At 41.5% G+C, this 20346-nt stretch overlaps 1 protein-coding gene across 2 annotated transcripts; it reads right to left on the bottom strand.

Annotated features, from left to right (window-relative positions):
* Positions 1 to 281: 281 nt before the first annotated feature.
* LOC130561521 (uncharacterized) lies at positions 282 to 8099 on the bottom strand. Of its 2 annotated transcripts, XM_057345919.1 has the most exons (5): positions 7941 to 8099; positions 2667 to 3007; positions 2388 to 2452; positions 1092 to 1446; positions 282 to 688 (listed from the first exon to the last, which is right to left on the bottom strand). In XM_057345919.1, the coding sequence occupies exons 2-5, from the start codon at positions 2740 to 2742 to the stop codon at positions 429 to 431; spliced, it is 756 nt and encodes a 251-aa protein (XP_057201902.1). In that variant the 5' UTR covers positions 2743 to 3007; positions 7941 to 8099; the 3' UTR covers positions 282 to 428. The 2 variants fall into 2 exon arrangements, with proteins under 2 accessions (XP_057201902.1, XP_057201901.1); XM_057345918.1 differs by lacking the exon at positions 7941 to 8099 and having other exon boundaries at positions 2667 to 5143.
* Between the last annotated feature and the right edge of the window lie 12247 nt (positions 8100 to 20346).

Below are 20346 nucleotides of genomic sequence, written 5' to 3'. Positions count from 1 at the left end.
TTTGGATCGGGATTAGTGTGCGTGTGTGGACAAGAGTATGGGCTTTCAGAATTTTCTCACATTTACTTTGTTTCTTGTCTGTAGTGCGGCTTTGAACAGACAAGAGCTAATGATCACCTCTTTTTCAGCTCACACATTTCTCCCTCTCAAAACACCAGCTTTACCAACCAGTCCACAGAAAATAGTCGCATACATTGTATGTTTCAGACACACAGTAATCCTAATATATATTATATATGAGATTGTAAAACCTAGGACACAGATGACTAACATGAGAACCATACAAGGGGCACTATCAGCAGCACCTTACCAAAAGGCATCTTTCACCCAGGATAATGGATGTGATGAAAGTGGGATCAGATACACAACTGTCATAACTGTGCGTGAACAGAGATAGCGGAGACTCAATTGCGGGAATGAATAGGTCTTTATTGAAAAGTTTCCACAAGAATCCACCAAGAGACACAGGCCTCGGAACCACGTGAGTCTGCGGGGAGAGGACTCGACACGACGGCACTCACGGAAGAATCTGAAGTAGACCCAGTCCGGGAGATTCTGTCCCACGAAGGGGGGAACGCACGGCGGGGACATCCCTCGACCCGCCGGCCGATTCTTGCAGAGAGAGGTGGTCGCTGGTGAAGAGATGCCGGAGTGTAGAGAGCAGGACGGTCCAGGACGCCAATGGGAACTATGGGAAAACAGAGCTTGAGAACAAGAGAACTAGGCACTGGAGACTTGGACTATAGGAATAATACCAGAGAGTTAACTAGAAGACAAACCCCGAACTTAGAGGGGAAAACAAGAAAACTAGAATCTTACTATGACTAGACAAGACTAGGAAAGGTCAGGGAATGACTGCAACAAACAACGGTCTGACACAAGATGAGAGGGATTAAATAGAGAAAACCTAAAAGGCGGGAATAACCTGCAGGTGGAACATAATGAGGGACCAGGGGAAGCTACTGATCAGGAACGAGCTACGTGTTCGACAAAACAAAACACACACCCACACAAAACACAAAGCCACGACAAGACTGACATCACAACAGTACCCCCCCAGTGGCGCCACCGGGCGCTTGGGGGGGGCTCACCTCGTCTCCGGTGGACGTCCACAATCAGCGACCGGTCCAGAATGTCGCGAGACAGCACCCAGCTCCAGTGACAAAATCTAAGGCGATGTGTGACCAAGGGCGGGAAGGGATGGGAAGTGGGTGGAGCAGACCAGCAGGGGGCGGTGGGAGGGCTTACAATGAGCGCAGACAGGGTAAGCCAACACGAACTGTCTAACATCTGCAGCCATGGAGGGCCACCAAAACCGCTGGCAGATGGAAGCCAGGGTTCCCCGGATTCCTGGATGGCCAACAAACTTAGATGAATGACCCCACTGCAGTACTTAGGGGCACAGCGTGGCCGGAACAAACAACCTGCCCACTGGACACACGGGTTCTGGAAAACAAAGCACAGGAGCAGAGACAAAACGGGACTTGAGGTTATCAAAGGCTACCTGAGCTTGGGAATTCCACCTGAACTAAAAATTGGTGGAGGTAAATGCGGTGAGCGGAATGGCAATTTGGTCGAAACCCCGCATAAATCGCTGGTAAAATTTGGCGAAACCCAGGAACCGCTGTAGAGCTTTATGAGAATCGGGAACTGGCCAACCGGTGATGGCTGTGATCTTAGCAGGATCAGGGTCGATGCCTCTGGGAGAAACGATATGACCAAGGAACGAAACTGTGACAGCGTGGAATTTGCACTTCTCCGACTTAACAAAAAGCTGATTTTCTAATAACCGCTGGAGAACCTCCCTGACGTGTCGGGCGTGTTCCAGTAGAGAAGGGGAAAATAAGAATGTCATCCAGGTACACAAATACAAACCGATTAATCATGTCTCCCAACACGGCATTGACGAGGCCCTGGAAGACGGCAGGAGCATTGGTCAAACCAAACGGGAGAACCAAATACTTGTAGTGTCCCGAGAGTGTATTAAATGCCGTCTTCCACTCGTCCCCCTCTTGGATACGAACCAGGTGATAGGCATTGCGTAGGTCTAGCTTGGTAAAGACCCGGGCTCCCTGCAAAAGTTAGAAGGCAGTTGACATGAGAGGCAAGGGGTATTTATTTTTAACAGTAATCTCATTCAAACCTCGATAATCAATACATGGGCACAGGGAACCGTCCTTCTTCTGGACAAAGAAGAAGCCCGCACCTGCCGGTGAGGAGGAGTGGCAAATGAGCCCAGCTTGTAAACACTCGTGAATGTACTTGTTCATGGCCTCTCTTTCAGGACTGGACAATGAATAGAGACGCCCCTTGGGCGGAGAAGTCTAGGGAGGAGGTCTATGGCGCAGTCGTAGGGGCATTGCGGAGGGAGAGAGGTGGCTCATGACCTGCTGAACACCGTGCGCAGATCGTGGTACTCCTCCGGGACCCCAGTCAAATTGGCGGCTTCGACCTGCAACACAGAAGGCACAGAGACAGGAGAAGGTACAGAACCCAGACAAGACGCATGACAAGAAGAGCTCCAGGCCAAAATAGAATTCTTAACCCAATCAATGTGAGGATTGTGCTGTGACAACCAAGGATGCCCTAATATGGGGAGTATTGGGGGAATCGAAGATGTACAGCTCAATACACTCACAATGATTCCCAGAAAGAAAGAGTCTTACGTGAGGGGTGACGTGAGTTATGGTAGCAAAGGGAAGACCCGCTAGCGTCTGGACCGAGATGGGCTTGGCGGGGCATTTAACTGGATACTTCCACCGGCTCGCTGTGGCTGCATCAAGGAATCTTCCCTCGAGGAAACTTCCCTCAGCACCTGAGTTGAGAAGTGCTTGCCTGGTGTGGCTGTGACCAGCGAACAAAATCCGGAATGGCAGTAGGGTGCGGGAGACAGGAGAGGTAATAGGAATAGCGCCCACCTGAGATCTTTTAACGGGCACTGTCCAACCTGATGCACAGATTTCCCACAGTAGAAGCAAAGTCCTCCTAGCAGACGCTGCTGCTTCTGCTGCGGAGACAAACATGAGCATCTGTTGTGGAAAAATATCAGTCTTGTAGTTCAAAAAATCTCTCAGACAAAGAAGGTCCGGGTGCCAAGGAGTTAACTTTATTTGCTCGAGCCAAACAAAGTGAGATGTTCCAAGTCATCTAAAAACCAAGTGTTTTCCAGTCTACAGTTATAGTAAAATTTCTGAAAGGTGGTCTCTTCTGAAACCAATCAGGTATTTTCCTGTTATCTCTTATTTTTATTAACCAATTGTTAATTGCCTGCCACCAATAAGTCCCAGGTAACAAGGTACGTATCTAATGGTGGTACGCTGGTTATTACATCATTTTTAAAATAATTTGCATACAATGGTTACTACACAAGACCACCAAACAAGCCATGGTCTCCATACGAGACGGCGTGGCGTACGTGCGTAATCATGGTTACTTTTAAACAGTGGAAAATCCCCAGGTTTCAGAGAGAGCACAACAGGCTTCAAACTTTAGGCCTCTAAAAAACATCACTGGATTTTACCTTGTTACACTGTGCTCAAATGTGCTTTAAACATGCTTAAAGTGACATTAAGTGCATTTATATGAACAATCATTGGTTACAGGTACAGATTGTGTCATTAAATCATCAATTCTTCTTCAAATAATCAAATTATCATCATAAACCTACTTATATGTAATTATTCTTATTGAATATGATTTCAGATCAACCCAACTATGTACTAATGTTCCTATGAATACTTCTCAATACTTTTTAGGTATTTTATCAAGTGCATTTATAACTGTGGTGAAAAACAGTGCTCAATACATGTAAAAAACATCTATATGTGCCCAGAAATTACACAATATATTCTATATGTGCCCAGAAATTACACAATACATCCTAGTTGCATCGGTTCATCGTCGGTGCCTGCTCCGACTGTTCTCTGAGGAGTGTTGGCATCCCGGACACGCCAGGAGGGCGGTGAGGGTTGGCGGCGCCGGCGGTTGTTAATCCGACTCTCGACCCGAAGACACAAGTTGGTGAGAGCGTCCAGATCCCGAGGTAGCTTCCCGATTAAATAGAGAAAACCTAAAAGGCGGGAATAACCTGCAGGAGGAACATAATGAGGGACTAGGGGAAGCTGCTGATCAGGAACAAGCTACAGGGGTGAGAGTGATGAGGTGATGGGAAACCGGTGAGGGGAAAGTCTGGTAGGGAGACACAGGGGTGGGGTGAGTGACGCAGACACCGAACACGTGTGGAGCTGTCAATTGGCACTCCACGAATTCGACAAAACACACACCCACACAAAGACACAAAGCAACGACAAGACTGAGATCACGACACACAACTCATGAGATGTCTCCCTGATAATAGCAAGGAAAGGTAAGTATAAATATGCTATGTATTTCTATAATCATAGATACTCCAAACACAGAGGATGCCTACCCAACGAACCCAGTGAAACCTCAGACCTCCTTTCCTCTATTCGTATTCTTGACTGCTTCCCCCTGTCATGCATAAAGCTTGGGAAATGTCCTATTGGGCAATTAAACTGTGCTGAAATAGTGGGATTATAACACCTAGTCCTATTAAGCGAATCTGAGATTTTAAAACCTAGTAAACAACTGACTAAAATGACCTGACTTGAATTTAAACTTCCAAGAAAGTTGGAAACCTTGTACAGAAACAGACCCATAGCATCAAAACAAACTACACAACAAACTTGCAAATGTTTGCCATTTCAATGTCACACATACAGCAGATGAGAGGCCTGCTATATGCCACAAACACTAGTGTGGGGTAAAGTCGGTGCTTGGCATGTTATCAAACAAGTACCTGACCTGGTGCACTTACCATTTGCGCCAATACAATTGAAGTGCTCCCTAGAGCCACCATTCTACGCAGTTTCCACTGCCAATGAACAACTACCAAAATTACTTCACCAACTATACAGTCACAAGCTTTATGATATCTGCACATGACATTAGTAACTTATTTATCATAGTGTCAATGGGTCGGGTCACTCTGGCATGTGCAGCACTCCCCAACAACCCCACCCCCAGCGTTTGGGAATTCTTGCTGTTAATCCTCGCAATATATTAGTATGCTGCTCCGCACATTCTGTGTTGGGCTCTCACTGTAAATCTGCCCTTGAAACCACCAAACAACCATAACCTAGAAATGTATCTAGTAAATATGCATTTCCAGAAAAAATAACTTTTTTATTATTATTGAAAAATAATAAAAAATATTTTTCTTTTCCATTAGCCCCCCCCCAACCCCCCCCCCCACAAAGAAACAACCCCAGGCAATAAAGAAATAATTCAAGAAAACACTTGAGAGCTGAATTTCCCCTTTAATGCTGTTTGGAAGTTGATTGGAAAGGCACAAATCTTCATTCACCTGTCATGAAGCACATTCATAAAACATCTCAGGAAACCTCTTTTCAAAGACAGATACGGGAAAATCTGTCATTTACAATGGCCACAGGAATGTCCAAAACCACATATTATACACATTAAATCTATATTTACTGAACTTTTCTCACGTGCCTTGGAAAACCTGACGTGACCGAGCGATGAATTGCTGCAGTTCTCTTTTCCCTGAGGGAAAGAAAGGAATGAGATGTCATCTGTCAGGGAAGTGAAAGCTGTCAGCACTGTGTTCATAGGAGCGTAGTGTCAGGAACGGTGGAGACAGAACCCAAGTGCAGGCAGTTGAAGGGTTAACAAAAATACTTTTATTAATAACAGAAATAAAAAACCCACAATGGGGAATACGGTACCAAACAAAACAAGTAAACAAACTAAAATACTTCCCACAAGGGGGATAAAACAAACACGATGAATAATCCAAAATAATACTAATGCTCAACACTAATGGGAACTGGCGGGAAGATGATGGGACAGGTGAGGTGAAACACTAACGAAGAAACAAGGGGGCGGAGCTAACGAAAGACAGGAGGACACGCAGAGAAATGTCAAAACAAACCGCCACGTGTCTCCACACAAGACGAAACACACACACAAGACATGGTACTGTCACGACCCTGTCCACAAGGCACGAAAACTCAGAATAGGGAGGACAGGATCCTGACACGTAGGGTGATGTCAGAGGAGCATTCTTCAGTGACTACAGTGTAATTGGAAGTCTAAAGCATTGACGTTTGGCATTAGACGAATTGTTAAATTGCTCAAGAGGCACTGAGTACTTACTGTATTCAATGCAGATAATTTTATTTAGGTACAGATTCAATCATTAATTCTGTGAAAAGAAACTTCAAATTGGACCTTCGCAGAAGAAAACAGATTTATTTCCTCCTATAATCTCCCACTGAGAATCTCCTGAGCGAAGAAAAAGCACCCTCTGTGCAATAACATTTGAGTTATTGGTAGTTTTTGAAACGTATTGTTCTCACTTGGGAACATTGAATCAGGCTTTTGTATGTCTGTTTTCTTTATGTCTATATTCTAACTGTCGACATCAATCCCTGATTTTTGGCCAGTCTCATTATTTATGGACCAGCTCCTAGCTGAGGTGCGAGCTGCTGTTCTCCAAGGCTAAAAACATCCTTCGCCATCCATGCGTTGCGCAATGATCCATGCATTCAAATTACCAGCCAATTTCCTATTTAACTGGAAACTGAACATGCCCAAAAACATTGAACCCAGAATTGACATATTGAAAGTCCTACACTCAGATAATGTTCAAAGAATAGGATTTGGATGGTGTTTTGGGTCCAATATGCAGGCTGATTATACAGTAGGATCAATTCTGAGGGCTGATTGAAAAGCAAAACCAAGAGTTAGTGGACTGATACTGTCAGGATATAAATCCTGTTAAACCTGTTCTCTCCCACACAGCAGATTGCATGAAACTGTTGCCCGACTGCACATGGACCAATTTAACATTCACACTAAAGTCAGTTGTGTACAAATATTGAACTATACTCTGCTTGCATAAAGAGTACTTTTCCGCATGTATTTGTTCAAAAGGCCAACAGAATGAAGTGATATAAGAGATTCTGTCATTTCTAAAGCAACAACAGTAATTTCTGTTAAACACACATGTGAGCACACCTTTAGACTATTAAAATTGTAGACCATTTGGCAGTAGCTGCTGAAAATAGTTTTTTAATTCCATGCCACCAAAATCTGACCTGTTCCGAAATGTTCATCTGCTCTAAAAAACAACAACCAAATAAACAAAAAAGTGTCAAAATGTGTCAACAAAAAAGTGTCAAAGTGGGCAGCCCTCACTTAACACCCCGGGAAACCCCCACTAGGCCCGCACAGGCCCTTAGTGCTGGCCCTGCACAGGTAGCCCTCACTTAGCCCCCAGGAGGCCCGCGCTGGCCCGGCACAGGCAGCCCTCACTTAGCCCCCAGGAGGCCCGCGCTGGCCCGGCACAGGCAGCCCTCACTTAGCCCCCAGGAAGCCCTCATTGGGCCCACACAGGGCCCACACTATTAATCTACAGCAGAGGTGTCCACAGTCCTGCAGAGTTCAGCTTCAACCATAATCAAACACACCTGAAACAGCTAATCAAGATCTTACTAGGAAGACTAGAAACCTTCAAGCAGGTGTGCTGAGGCAGGTTGGAGCTAAACTGTGAGGACAACGGCCCTCCAGGACAGAGTTTGGACACCCCTGATATACAACAATAAATCTGTTTCACGGTAAATACTTTTTGGCTGCTATAACAATAAGTCTTTGGGGAATAAAGTTATTATACATCTGAAATGGATGCAGTCACCACATAACTAATGTCTGTTTTGTCAAAAGTGTACAGTCAAAGGGATTTCAAACCAATGGATTTATTAAACACGAAATGGAAAACATCAGGTTAATACAGCTCATTCGACACTGGACAACAAATTAAAATGGACAACAAATTATCTAAACAAATATAAAAATAATACAAATTTACATAAAAGTAAAAAATACCAAATTATTACTTTCACCTATTCATTGGCACAGCTCACTCTTCCCCCAAAGTCTCTCAACTAGTCAGCAGATGTGGTAGCGCTCCTTTCATCCACCTGCTCGGTCTCTTGCAACCACACCACACCTGCCACTCTCAACTTCAGAATCAAGAGGACTTGGTTGAAAGGAGCATTTTCTTACAGCCTCTGAAAAGCAAATAGGCCTATATGAAACAACACAGTCATATATATATATATATATATATATATATATATATATATATATATGCTATTTGTAATACATAGCTTACCTTTTACAACCCTCCTTAGACTCAGGTTCAGAAAAGGTTTATTTTGGTTTGAGCCATTCCCGTTCAATTAAGTGGCTAAAGAATGGCCAATCAGGGTTGTTAGTATTCTTTAAAAAGCAGTCAAACAGTGCGTGGGAAAGGTTGCCTACACAAAACCTGAATGGGCCCAAAGGTACAAAAGTTGCTCTGGGCCCGAACGGGCTGGCCCGCGGTGAGCCCGAAGCTGTGGACCCTGACTGGGCAAGCCCTCACTGGACCTGTTTAGGTTTGGTGTGGCCTGGCCCTAGCCCACTGTGCCCACAAAAAGCCAGCATGGCCCCAGCAGAGGCATGTTTGCGGGGATTCAGTTTAACTTGAGCGGTGCATGTACCATTTCTCACACCCACAGCGTCACCTGCAGAATGGTTAAATGTCTTCCCAGACATTATGAGAATCTAATCAAATAATGAAAGAAAGAAGCATGGCTTACAATCCTTTGTTTTATACTTTGGAAACAAAGGTTAGCTTGTCTGCTAAGTGCTATAAGGGGCAATGCTGATGACTTCAATTGTAGCGACTGAATTCTCATGGTGTTGTTTCACTTGCACACCAAAGCTGCACCTAACAGATAAGGCAGAGCCCTATCAAACTGTAAGGGAAACCCTCTAGACACCAGCAGGACAAAGACACTGTTCAGTGGGCAAAAGTGGACTTGTGGGATATGGTGTCTTTCCCATAGCAAACAAAAGCATTCGAGAACTAGAGCTAAATGTGCATGGATCAGTTACAACTGTAATGAGCACCTTAATATGCCAAATTAGCCAGCAATAACCTATTAGCACACCAAAAAAAGAATAAACAGATTGTTTTGCATGTGAGAAAATCAGTCATTTTCCCAGAGTGCAATAAGAGTACAGAAAGCTGTGTCCATGTACCGTAAGCAACAATGACAGACCTCAATAAGCTCTTGAGAACATTGGCCATTTTGTTCTCTTTGCTTTTTAAGGGCCCAGTGTGGAAGCAATGCATAACAAAATGCAGGCCGTCCGTAATCACCCCACATCAGAGAGACAGATCTAAACTCCTCCCTGTTCACTGAGCATATATGCTGAGGAGATAGCACCTCACAATCTGTTCTGTTAACATACAACCATGCAAACATGGAGCTCAACAAACATATTTGCTGGGATTTCTCCGCCGTGCACGGAGCATATGCTGTCAGAAGAAAGCAACGTTTTGAACCCTAAAGGCTTTTTTGGGAATGATAAACTTTGCACATGTTAGTAACTGTAACATATGGAATGCGTTTGCAGTACATTTACCTGACAGCTGTCTGTAAGAATGGATATAAGAAGATAAACACAACGTTCTGCTTTGCCTGTTATTAAATACAGCATTGCGGTAACCATGGTGATATCTGCTTTAGGTGAAGATTGATCTTTGTCAACAATTCCTCATGATCTAACCTGTCTATCTGTCTTCCTGTTCATACTTGACACACTTTCAATTACTCTCTCTCTCTCTCTCTCTCTCTCTCTCTCTCTCTCTCTCTCTCTCTCTCTCTCTCTCTCTCTCTCTCTCTCTCTTTCAAAGACAGGCAAAAGCAGGTAGGGCAGTTTCAGATTTCAAGACCGAGCCTCACCTCTCACTTCCTGTTGCACGTACACTTGTTGGCACTCAAAAAAATTCCCTGCACTGTGTGAAACACATCAATCAGGGTCTAAACCAATAAGGCACTTGCATACACACCCAACTGACAAGATACAAGTGCACTGAACTACATAGTGAAACATTGCGATGCAAAATTCTTTAGGCTCTCTCTAAGACCTAGCAAAACTAAAGGTTGGTGCCATTTCTCGCTTGTGACAGCCTTAGATCATAGCTAATGTGCTGCACGTACTGTACATTCCTTCAAATTTGCCATTGCCCTTTGCAATTGGAATGACTCAGAATTTCTGCTTAATAGTGTGTTTGCATAGATGCATTACAACCAGAAACAAATGAGGCTTCAAAAAGAGCTAATGATGTCACTGAATTAAAGACCTTTGCAAGATAACACCATGCATGCCATGCTGAATGCTCAAATGTATATGCTTCTTTGGATCACAACATTCTTTCGAAACTCTGACATTTGAGTCAGGGCCACCATTGTGCCCATGTTATGGCAGCCTAATCCGTGCAGCACCAAACAAGTCAGGGAGAAGTGTCCTCCGCTCTCAGAGCCGTTCAGTGGAAAACATTATGTCCATGGCATAACATGTGGTTATACTTAAGCATGCAAAAAGAACAGTTTAAGAAATGCACTTTTGTAGAGATGTGATATTTAAGGTCCTGTATTTGGGGCTACTCCAGCTCTGTTTGTGGCATTCTGTGGACTTTGTAAACCACACTGTTAGGTGTGTGAGGTGGAGAACTGCCTCTCCAACATCACTGTGCCAGGGAAACAGAACAGGATGTGCTGTGTGATCGGAACAGCCTGTTTAACCATACATATGTAGTCAAACAACAAGACCGTTCAAGCAGCAGAATACATACGCAGAGCAATGCTTTATGCTTTCGTAGTACCGATAAAAGGCAAAAAAGGCTTCACATGCATTAATTTTGCTAGTGTTTATATTAAGTGCAGGTCATTTGAACCGTTCATTTAATTTCAGTCGCGGTTTTTGACAATTTTGAAAAGCTGCTTTTACCGAAAATACACTTTATACCGAAAATACACTTTAACACACACAAAAATTGAAAATAAATAATATAAAAATACATTTGCAATAATATCATAAGACTTCAGATTACTAACTGTGAAAATGACCAAACCGATGCATTCATTAGCAATGCTACCCCAACGGCAAGCCGGTGGCAAGGAAGCAAAACTTTAACATTAGAAAAGTGAAGGAAGAAACTTGGGAATAACCAGACTGAACAGGGAGGGCCAGTTCTCCCCAAGCTCATTAATATAACACTGGTGATAAATACTGTTTATAGAAGTTTATAGACCGTTTCATCGACCCCCAGTTAACTTCCGGTTTGTGTTTGGCTAGTGTCTAATAATATAACTATTTATATTTAATTTAATTTATATGAATATTAATTAGTATTATTATTTTATTGTATAATAATTGTATTAAATAAAACCATTTGTTGAATTTTGTTGTAGCTATGTTCATTTAAACAAACCGTATGGTACATTGACATCTGAGCTTGGTATCGCAGCTTAAATTCAAAATATTGGAGAGACAAGTTAAGCCAAGTAATGTTTCTTTTGATTGTTATCAGAAATAATCTACAGGCACTCTATTGTTTGTGAATGTGTACAGGAAGTTAAGTTGGGGTTACAAAAGTGCGCATGCGGAGTAACGTTTGTTTATGTTGTTGAAATGAAACCGTCTACAGATAAAGCTACAGTAGCGTAAGCAACCACCTAATGCAACAATCCCTAAAACACCCTAACTACCATTTAACAGCACATTTGCAAATGTGTATTGTTCTGCATTTTTCAGTGTGCTTACAGTGTGAGTGATCGTGTCATTTTGGTGACAGAGAACAAAGGCCTCCGATATATAACTTTTCTTCTTAAATGTAATAGCATTTTATATGCACAGAGTAAAATCTGAAAGCACAAACTTTCTTGTCAAAGTCCTCAAACACGTTTTTATCATTATTAAAATGGTCTCTTTGGATGTATTTCTTGCTGGCTTTGCAGCGGAGGAACAGGAGAAGCCAAAACCCCTCTCAAGAGCCACACAGAACAGTGGGTCTGTGACTATCTGACATGGCAGCCATCCAGCGATCACTTCTGCCCGGCACATGTTGACATATGCACTGTAACGAATTTCTGTCATATGAAAAGTATTTTACTGTAATGTGACAGTAAAAACTGTAAAACATTATTCGACTATAATACTGTAAATAGCAAGGGGTTGTGGGTGATATTAGGGCTGCAGCTATCGATTATTTTAGTAATCGAGTATTCTACTGATTTTCCATCGATTAATCGGGTATTCGGATAATAAGTACTTTTTCTTTATTAAAGAGCAATACTAAATATACAAGAGAAAATAAGACAGGTCTCTTAAAATGAACAACTAATTTGTTTCCTTTTTAGAAAAATTAACAAATTTATTGCTGAAATTGCATACAATAATATCTGTGAAAACTAAACCCATTTAGTACATTCCATTGCCATATTACATGCAAAATGCAACATAGGCCTAATACAAATGTATAAATAAGAAACATTAATAAAAATATAAAGAATAATTTCAAAGGTAAACAACTAACTTCAGCTTATCCATGATGCATTTATTTTATCTAACTTAGTTTTAGTTTCTTTTTTTACTATTAAATAGTCATATATTTGTCCACATAAACATACCGAGTTAACCGGACTTTTATTTTGGCAGGTCGTAAAATGTTCTGAAATAAACTCTCAGAGCAACTCTGGAGATGAAGTTCATGTGTTCATGGGTAAATATATGACATTCTCGGATGGGTTGAGTTGTTACAGAAAACGCTTAAATGAATTAAATCGTTTAAGTGGTGTCCTTCTGTTTAATATGAAAAAATCAGTTCAAATATTTTACGCTCCTGTTACATTTTTTCTTTTGAGTTGATTAAAGGGATTATGTTTTTTATCCTCTACTTAAAAATAGAATTTCATTGCACTTAATTCTTTTTGTTTTAAGAATAATGTTGTGTTAAACATGCTGAGTGGAGATATGTGCGATTTAGGATTGGCCACAAAAAAAGAAAAGAAAAAAGAAACAATCAAATGCACGCATCTCGGCAGCACATGATGAAAAACCTTGCATGGTGACACCTAACAAATATCCAAACAAATGTACACAAAAGATTTTTGGAGTCATCTTTAACTCGTCCTGAATGACACAATGCAGTCGCCATGCATTCAGGAAATGAGTTGAAGCAGAAAAGAATATGTTAAGCTAGCGTGCTTCGGTTTCACCTTAAATAAGAAACGTGTGAAGTCTTTAATGAAGTTGGCAGAGCTTCTCTGTATTTTTCAGTGCTCTGCTCCACTGCACACATACCTAAACTGAAAGCTTGACTGCGCAGGTATGAAACACAACACCATCAACATGTTTATCTCCTTCAGAAGATGATGTGGTTCCATCCCATAATGCCTAGGCCCCTATGATATCTCCAGGAGAGCGTCGGTATAAACGTGTCCTCCGTTTGAACCACAGTCTTCTACCTGACAAATCACAGTGAGGGAAAACAGCCCTCATGGCTACAGGACAGTAAAACACAGCCACCGACAAGACACTGTTTGTTTAAGGCTGACATTTGACACCTTATACGCAGAAAGATTGCATTTTTCTCCCCTTTTTCATTCTTTATTTTGCATGCATTCCTTTCTTCGTTTGCTGAAAAGATTTACAAAGACAGATGAAATGAACACTGGCACCTTTGTGTCTGAGGGTTGTTGTGTAAAGTGCTGACAGGTGATTGACAGTTTAAGTGAGTGTACAGTACAGTACAGTAAGCTTGAGATAATCCGCCGTCAGCAGCACAGGATTTCTCCCATAAATCACAACTTTGTTCTACAAGTACAATGTTTTATGCATATTCAAAATCTTATTTTAAAACATGATGAAAACATCGCTTGACTAAGCCAACCTGTTGCTAACAGGGAACACATATTCACATATAATACATGATGCATTCCACCAAATGTGTGATGATGAAGCAATGTAATATAGGAAAAGCTGTGACATCATCAAGGCATCAATGCTATTGACCCACAAAGGACATCATAATGTACCTAACATACAGACGTGCTCAAATTTATTGGTACTCTTACAGCTCATTGAAATAATGCTTCATTCCTCCTGAAGAGTGATGAAATTAAAAACTATTGTATCACGTATACTTGCATACCTTTGGTATGTCATAGAATAAAGCAAAGAACCTGTGGAAAGAGATGAATTATTGCTTATTCTGCAAAGATATTCTAAAATGGCCTGGACACATTTGTTGGTACCCCTTAGAAAAGATAATACATCATTGGATTATAGTGATATTTCAAACTAATTAGTTTCTTTAATTAGTATCACACATGTATCCAATCTTGTAATCAGTCATTCAGCCTATTTAAACAGAGAAAAGTAGTCACTGTGCTGTTTGGTATCATTGTGTGCACCACACTGAACATGGACCAGAGAAAGCAAAGGATGGAGTTGTCTTAGCAGCTCAGAAAGAAAATAATAGACAAGCATGGTAAACGTAAAGGTAAAGGTAAAGGCTACAAGACCATCTCCCAGCAGCTCGATGTTCCTATGACAACATATTATTAAGAAGTTTAAGGTCCATGGATTTGTAGCCAACCTCCCTGGGTGTGGCCGCAAGAGGAAAATCCACCCCAGATTGAACGAAAGGATAGTGTGAATGGTAGAAAAAGAACCAAGGATAACTGCCAAAGTGACACAAGGTGAAGGTACGTCAGTTTCTGATCACACCCTCCGTCGCTTTTTGACCATGAAAGAAGACTCAGGAGGACTCCACTTTTGAAAGAAAAACATAAAAAAGCCAGACTGGAATTTGCTAAAATTCATATTGACAAGCCACAATCCTTCTGGGAGAATGTCCTTTGGACAGATGAGTCAAAACTGGAGCTTTTTGGCAAGTCACATCAGCTCTATGTTCACAGACGAAAAAGTCATAGAAATGAACACCATAGCTACAGTAACACATGGAGGAGGCTCGGTTATGTTTTGGGGCTGCATCTGGCACAGGGTGCCTTGAATCTGTGCAGGCCACAATGAAATCTCAAGACTATCAAGGCATTCTGGAGCGAAACGTACTGCCCAGTGTCAGAAAGCTCTGTTTCAGTTGCAGGTCATCGGTCCTCCAACAGGATAATGACCCAAAACACACAGCTAAAATCACCCAAGAATGGATAAGAACAAAACATGTCACTATTCTGAAGTGGCCTTCTATGAGTCCTGATCTGAATCCTATGGAACATCTATGGAAAGAGCTGAAACTTGCAGTCTGGAGAAGTCACCCATCAAACCTGAGACGGCTGGAGCAGTTTGCTCAGGAAGAGTGGGCCAAACTACCTGTTAACAGGTGCAGAAGTCTCATTGAGTGCTACAGAAAACCTTTGCTTGCAGTGATCGCCTCTAAAGGTTGTGCAACAAAATATTAGGTTAGGGTCCCATCATTTTTGTCCATGACATTTTCATTTGATTTATTATATACAATATTATGTTGAATAAAAAATCAAAAGCCAAGTCTGATTTCTATTAAATATGGAATAAACAATGGTGGATGCCAATTACTTTTGTCAGTTTCAAGTTATTTCAGAGAAAATTGTGCATTCTTCGTTTTTTTGTGGAGGGGTACCAACAACTTTGAGCACGTCTGTAACAGCATGATTGTCTGTGTCCTATATTGCAGTCACAAAGTGTGTCTTCATGCACAAAACTATATCCAAAATCATTAAACCAGGAACCTGCTATGTTCATTTCATGAATAACTTATTCAACAGAACTTTTTGACTGACTATTATATTGGGCATATACAGATTGATTTTGTAATGTCAGTGTGTTCTCAAAGCTGAATCTGTTTCCTTTCGAGATTTTTCTTCGGCCACTTAATTTTTTTTCTTTTTCTAACCCCATCAAAATCCTTTGGTGTAACTTCAACCACACAAAGAAACAAGGTGATGGGCTGAAATATCTCTCATTTTGCACTCTTTAAAATGTGCCATCCTCAATGCCATCTGGTCGGTCAAAAGATAGAAGGGCACGAAACTGGGGACAGCAACAGATTCAAACTGGGCTAGTTTTTTGCAATCGCAAGATGGAAAACAAGTGAAATGCAGAACAAATGACTCATGAATGCTGTCAAGGCTTATCATTCTATCTATTGTCTTTCAGCTCATTCTCAGAGCATTGACAGTGAGACAGAGCCGGTGCATGCATCAGATGACAAGCATGTTGCCAGTGGACTGAATGGAGGAATGTACTGTGGGCGGCTGCACAGGCGGCAGGTGAGGGAAAGACAGGGTGACTACGTGCTCGCCAAGGAGTCGTCGAGATTATAAAGACCTCACAAGGGACTGTTTACACATCAGATTAGGTACTATAGTCCAATATTTATTGCCTCAGTGAGATTTGTCCCAAAATGTCATGGGATACACCATGAGAATTTGGGTAAATTGCTAAAAGAAATTGCAATGCTTCTTCTACATTGAAATGAGATGAAATCGATGGCCTGTTTAGCTATGCAATGTATTTAGGAAATCATTTTCAGTTTCTTTTCCAGTTCACATTAGAATTTCTAATGATGCAGAAATTATGTTCAAACTGACATTTACACATCTTTGTGCCCCTTGAGATGTGAAAGAACTATTTTTACAAGCACATACACCCACATGCTGTAGATCCCATGCCTTTTATTTTCATGCCATCATCAGATTGCCCGTCTCACTCCTTGGTGACATCACTGTTTCCAAAGCCAGTATATCATTACCCACAAACCTTTGCGACAGTAGGATTACCTGGGTGGGAACTTTGTGTAGAGTTGGAACTCTGTGTAGACATGCCCTAATGCGGGCCTTAATGCCATTCTAGCCCACTTGGCAAGTACATATGCACCCAAAAAACCCTTTCATTCCTGTCACATCAAAAAGACAAAATTCAAACCGGCACAAAACATGCTCTACCACAGAGGCAATATTGCATATCAACCAGAGAATTTCAAACACCTAAAACCACAGTCACATTCTGTAATGTAAGCTAGATAAAGATACTGTTCAGTATCACATGTATACTGATTTAGAGATACACACACACACACACACACAGGAGTCATTTTCCACCTCAGACAGGCTTTTATCAGCGTGTCTTATAAGACACAGATCAAACACATTTATCTCGCCATACATTTCCGTCCTTCTCTGTTCTTATCACCAGTTCAGAATGATGGCACTGGCTGTGTGAAGTCTTCCTGACTGAATCTTAATGTGTTGCATTCTTTGGTTACTAAACCGGTAGTTGTGTATTTTGTTCAGTGTTGCCAAACAGTTCTTGTCAGGACAAGGTGGATGACATCATTTATGACTACATAGCAAGTGGAAACGAAATGCCATCAATGGCAAAACTGAAGAGTAAGGTCACTAAAAAAAGCTAACCAATACCCCCAACCCAATAAAAAAGTTTCTAGATTGTGAAGGTGAGGGCATGTCACGCAACATGCCAATGTCGAGTGTCATGCCAACTATGCCAAGTGTTTTTTCATCCCTATTAAAAACAAGCTCACATGTTAAATGAATGTATGAATTTTGGACACTTGCAGAGACTGAGGATTGACTCAATTTAATAAACTGTCAGAACAACTAAACTGAAGGATTGGAGAGAGAAATCTGACTAAACTAATGTGTAATACATTCATTCTAATTCCGAATAGACTTCAAAATCCTACTAATAACTTATAAAGCATTAAATGCACATAGTGCCCGAGTATCGTTGTGAACTACTGTCAGATTACAATCCATTGTGCACGCTACAGTCGCAAAACTCTGTTAATAGTTCCCAGTATATCACAGTCTTCTAAAGATGATGGATCCCATACTTGGCTCCTAAACTCTGGAATAGCCCCCCCCCCAGCATTGTTCAGGATTCATATACACTCATCTCTTTAATCAAGCATTTATCTAAATTACTGTTTAAACAATTCTATGCCGCAATATAGTTAGCTTTTCGGAACCGAAAACACATCCATCATACTACAACTCTCTTACACAGCGCTAATATCAGTTTGTCTGTCATGTCTCATCCTCTGGGTTTTCACAAGTTATTTTTCTACTTCTCAGCATGTCTACTTAATTCTGTAAACATATCTTATCCTACAAGTAGTATTCATAAGTAATTCATAATAGCATTCAGAGAGAGAGATTGAGAGAGAGAGAGAGAGAGAGAGAGAGAGAGAAAGAAAGAGTATTTAGGGCTTAAGTGTGTTTGCAGACTGGGCTGCGGTGTTGCCAAAGAATGAAACAAAACATGAAAAACGAGAAACCTCACCTGTGACATGGCTCTTTACCCTGAGAAAAACATCCATACAAACTTCCTCTCATGCCTTAAGCAAACATATATTGATCTTGGGTGTAGAAACCTCTACACAGTTCAAAGTGTATGTGTGTATTTGTCTTAACGTGTGTGTGCATTGGAATGAGTGAGTTAGCACACTCATAAAGAACTGATAGATTGTTACTGTGTGTGTGAGTGCGTGCGTGCGTGCGTGCGAGAGAGAGAGAGAGAGAGAGAGAGAGAGAGAGAGAGAGAGAGAGAGAGAGAGAGAGAGAGAGCGATGAGGAGAGAGTGAGAGAGAGAGAGAGAGAGAGAGAGAGAGAGAGAGAGAGAGAGAGAGAGAGAGAGAGATATGTATTATGCATTTTATGCATCGTGCTTAATATACAGATTATACCGTTTGTACGGTATAAAACCATTATGTCTATGTAGAGTCCCTGTAAAGCACATATACAAGTATTTGTGTGTGAGCAAATCCAGGTGCAAGGGTTCTGAAGAGGTGAAATTAGGGTCAGATTATCTCAGGCATTAGGCGTAAAATGGTTGCATGGCGGGCGGCTCAACAACGGTGGGTGGCGGTGGTGTTAGCCTGTGACAGCCTCCAGCAAACACCACCTGATCACTTTGGCAAGAGCCTTCATCCACACACAAGATTAACATAAGAAAAAAACTCTTCTTTTCTTGGCCAACCTGGAAAGAAGCATGCTCTGCATTAACGCAGACATGAATGCTTGTTCAATATATTTTAAGTGTGTGGTCCCATTAATGCTAAGCGCAAACCTTAAAGGGGGGATTGAACAGTGTTTCATGCATTCTGACTTCTTTACAATGTTAAACGTGCCGTCTTCTCAAGCTTAACATGGTCACCTTGTCAAAAAACGAGTTGGATGCATGATGTAGTATTTCTGTGCTCTACTCCCTTGGGGGGCAAGGTTCGTATAGGTTTCGGAAAGTGTGGCCGTGTGCACGTCTTCTTCCGTGTTCGCATGCACTCTCTTCCGATGAGCTCCGTGTGTGTGCGAGCCCTCGACCTCTTGTCCGCGCGTGTAGTTAGCTCCATGTAGTGTATTTAACTGTCACAAAGAAGCGTTCGTAATACAGCAACACATTGTCGAGAAAGGGCAAACAGCATATATCTGCTCTTTAATGTAGTATGGTAGTGTTGTGATTTTGTCCGATGATGTTGCGGTTATAAATCAGGATTTTAGCAGCAGTTAAAATGACTGCTGGTGGCGTTCAGTTGTAAAATACAGTATAATGTGACAGATCAGAGAGTAGAAGAAAAACAGATATCAAGTGCTAACACAACGCAAACACGTGATAACATCACAAATATGCTAATTAGTTTGTGACGTCACCAGCGCCACAAGTCTGTCAAAATCCTGAGGGAAACACTGCAGCGTTTTTCATCCTTGATAGCACACGCACATCTGGCAGACATCTATTTGATGTCTGCATTTTCATCTGCAAGACATCTGGCAGATGCTGTTTGCTCATCTGCCCTACATCTCTGAGACGTCTTCTGTCAGATGTCACATAGACCTCTAGAAGATGTCTGTAAGATGTGTATGATTTAGAATGGATGTACAACAGCTCTTTCTAAGATGTTTAGCAGATGTTTTTACACAGCAGATGTTTTCCAGATCTCCAGATCTTTAGCAGACATCTTACAGATGTACCTGTGCTATCTTTTTTACACGCGACACGTGAATGGCCCTAACATTTATATGATAATACAGATGTCAAACATTAAACATTTAAGTTAGCTGCTTACATTGTGCTGGCTCTTTCACTCTTTCATTATCGGCTTCTGTCAATAGCAAATCCCACCTTCTTTCATTAGATTGGACAGTAATCCTCACCTTCCTTCATATGTTTGGCCACCTCAATCAGATTGACGAGTTCATTCAGAGTCCATAATTTAAACGTCATTCCGTTTCGACACAGCAAGATAAGCAAAGTAATGCTGTACATAATACATTATACAATAATAATAGTGCAAATGATTATATGTATATGAAGTGAAAATTCTTGACTTTCTTTATCCTCCCATATTGTACGGACAGCCGATTTGGCTCCCTTTTCCGGGGATCATGTTTG

This window comes from Triplophysa rosa, linkage group LG11 (assembly GCF_024868665.1).
Source record: "Triplophysa rosa linkage group LG11, Trosa_1v2, whole genome shotgun sequence".
NCBI lineage: Eukaryota > Metazoa > Chordata > Actinopteri > Cypriniformes > Nemacheilidae > Triplophysa > Triplophysa rosa.
This window is presented reverse-complemented; position numbering and strand designations above follow the sequence as displayed.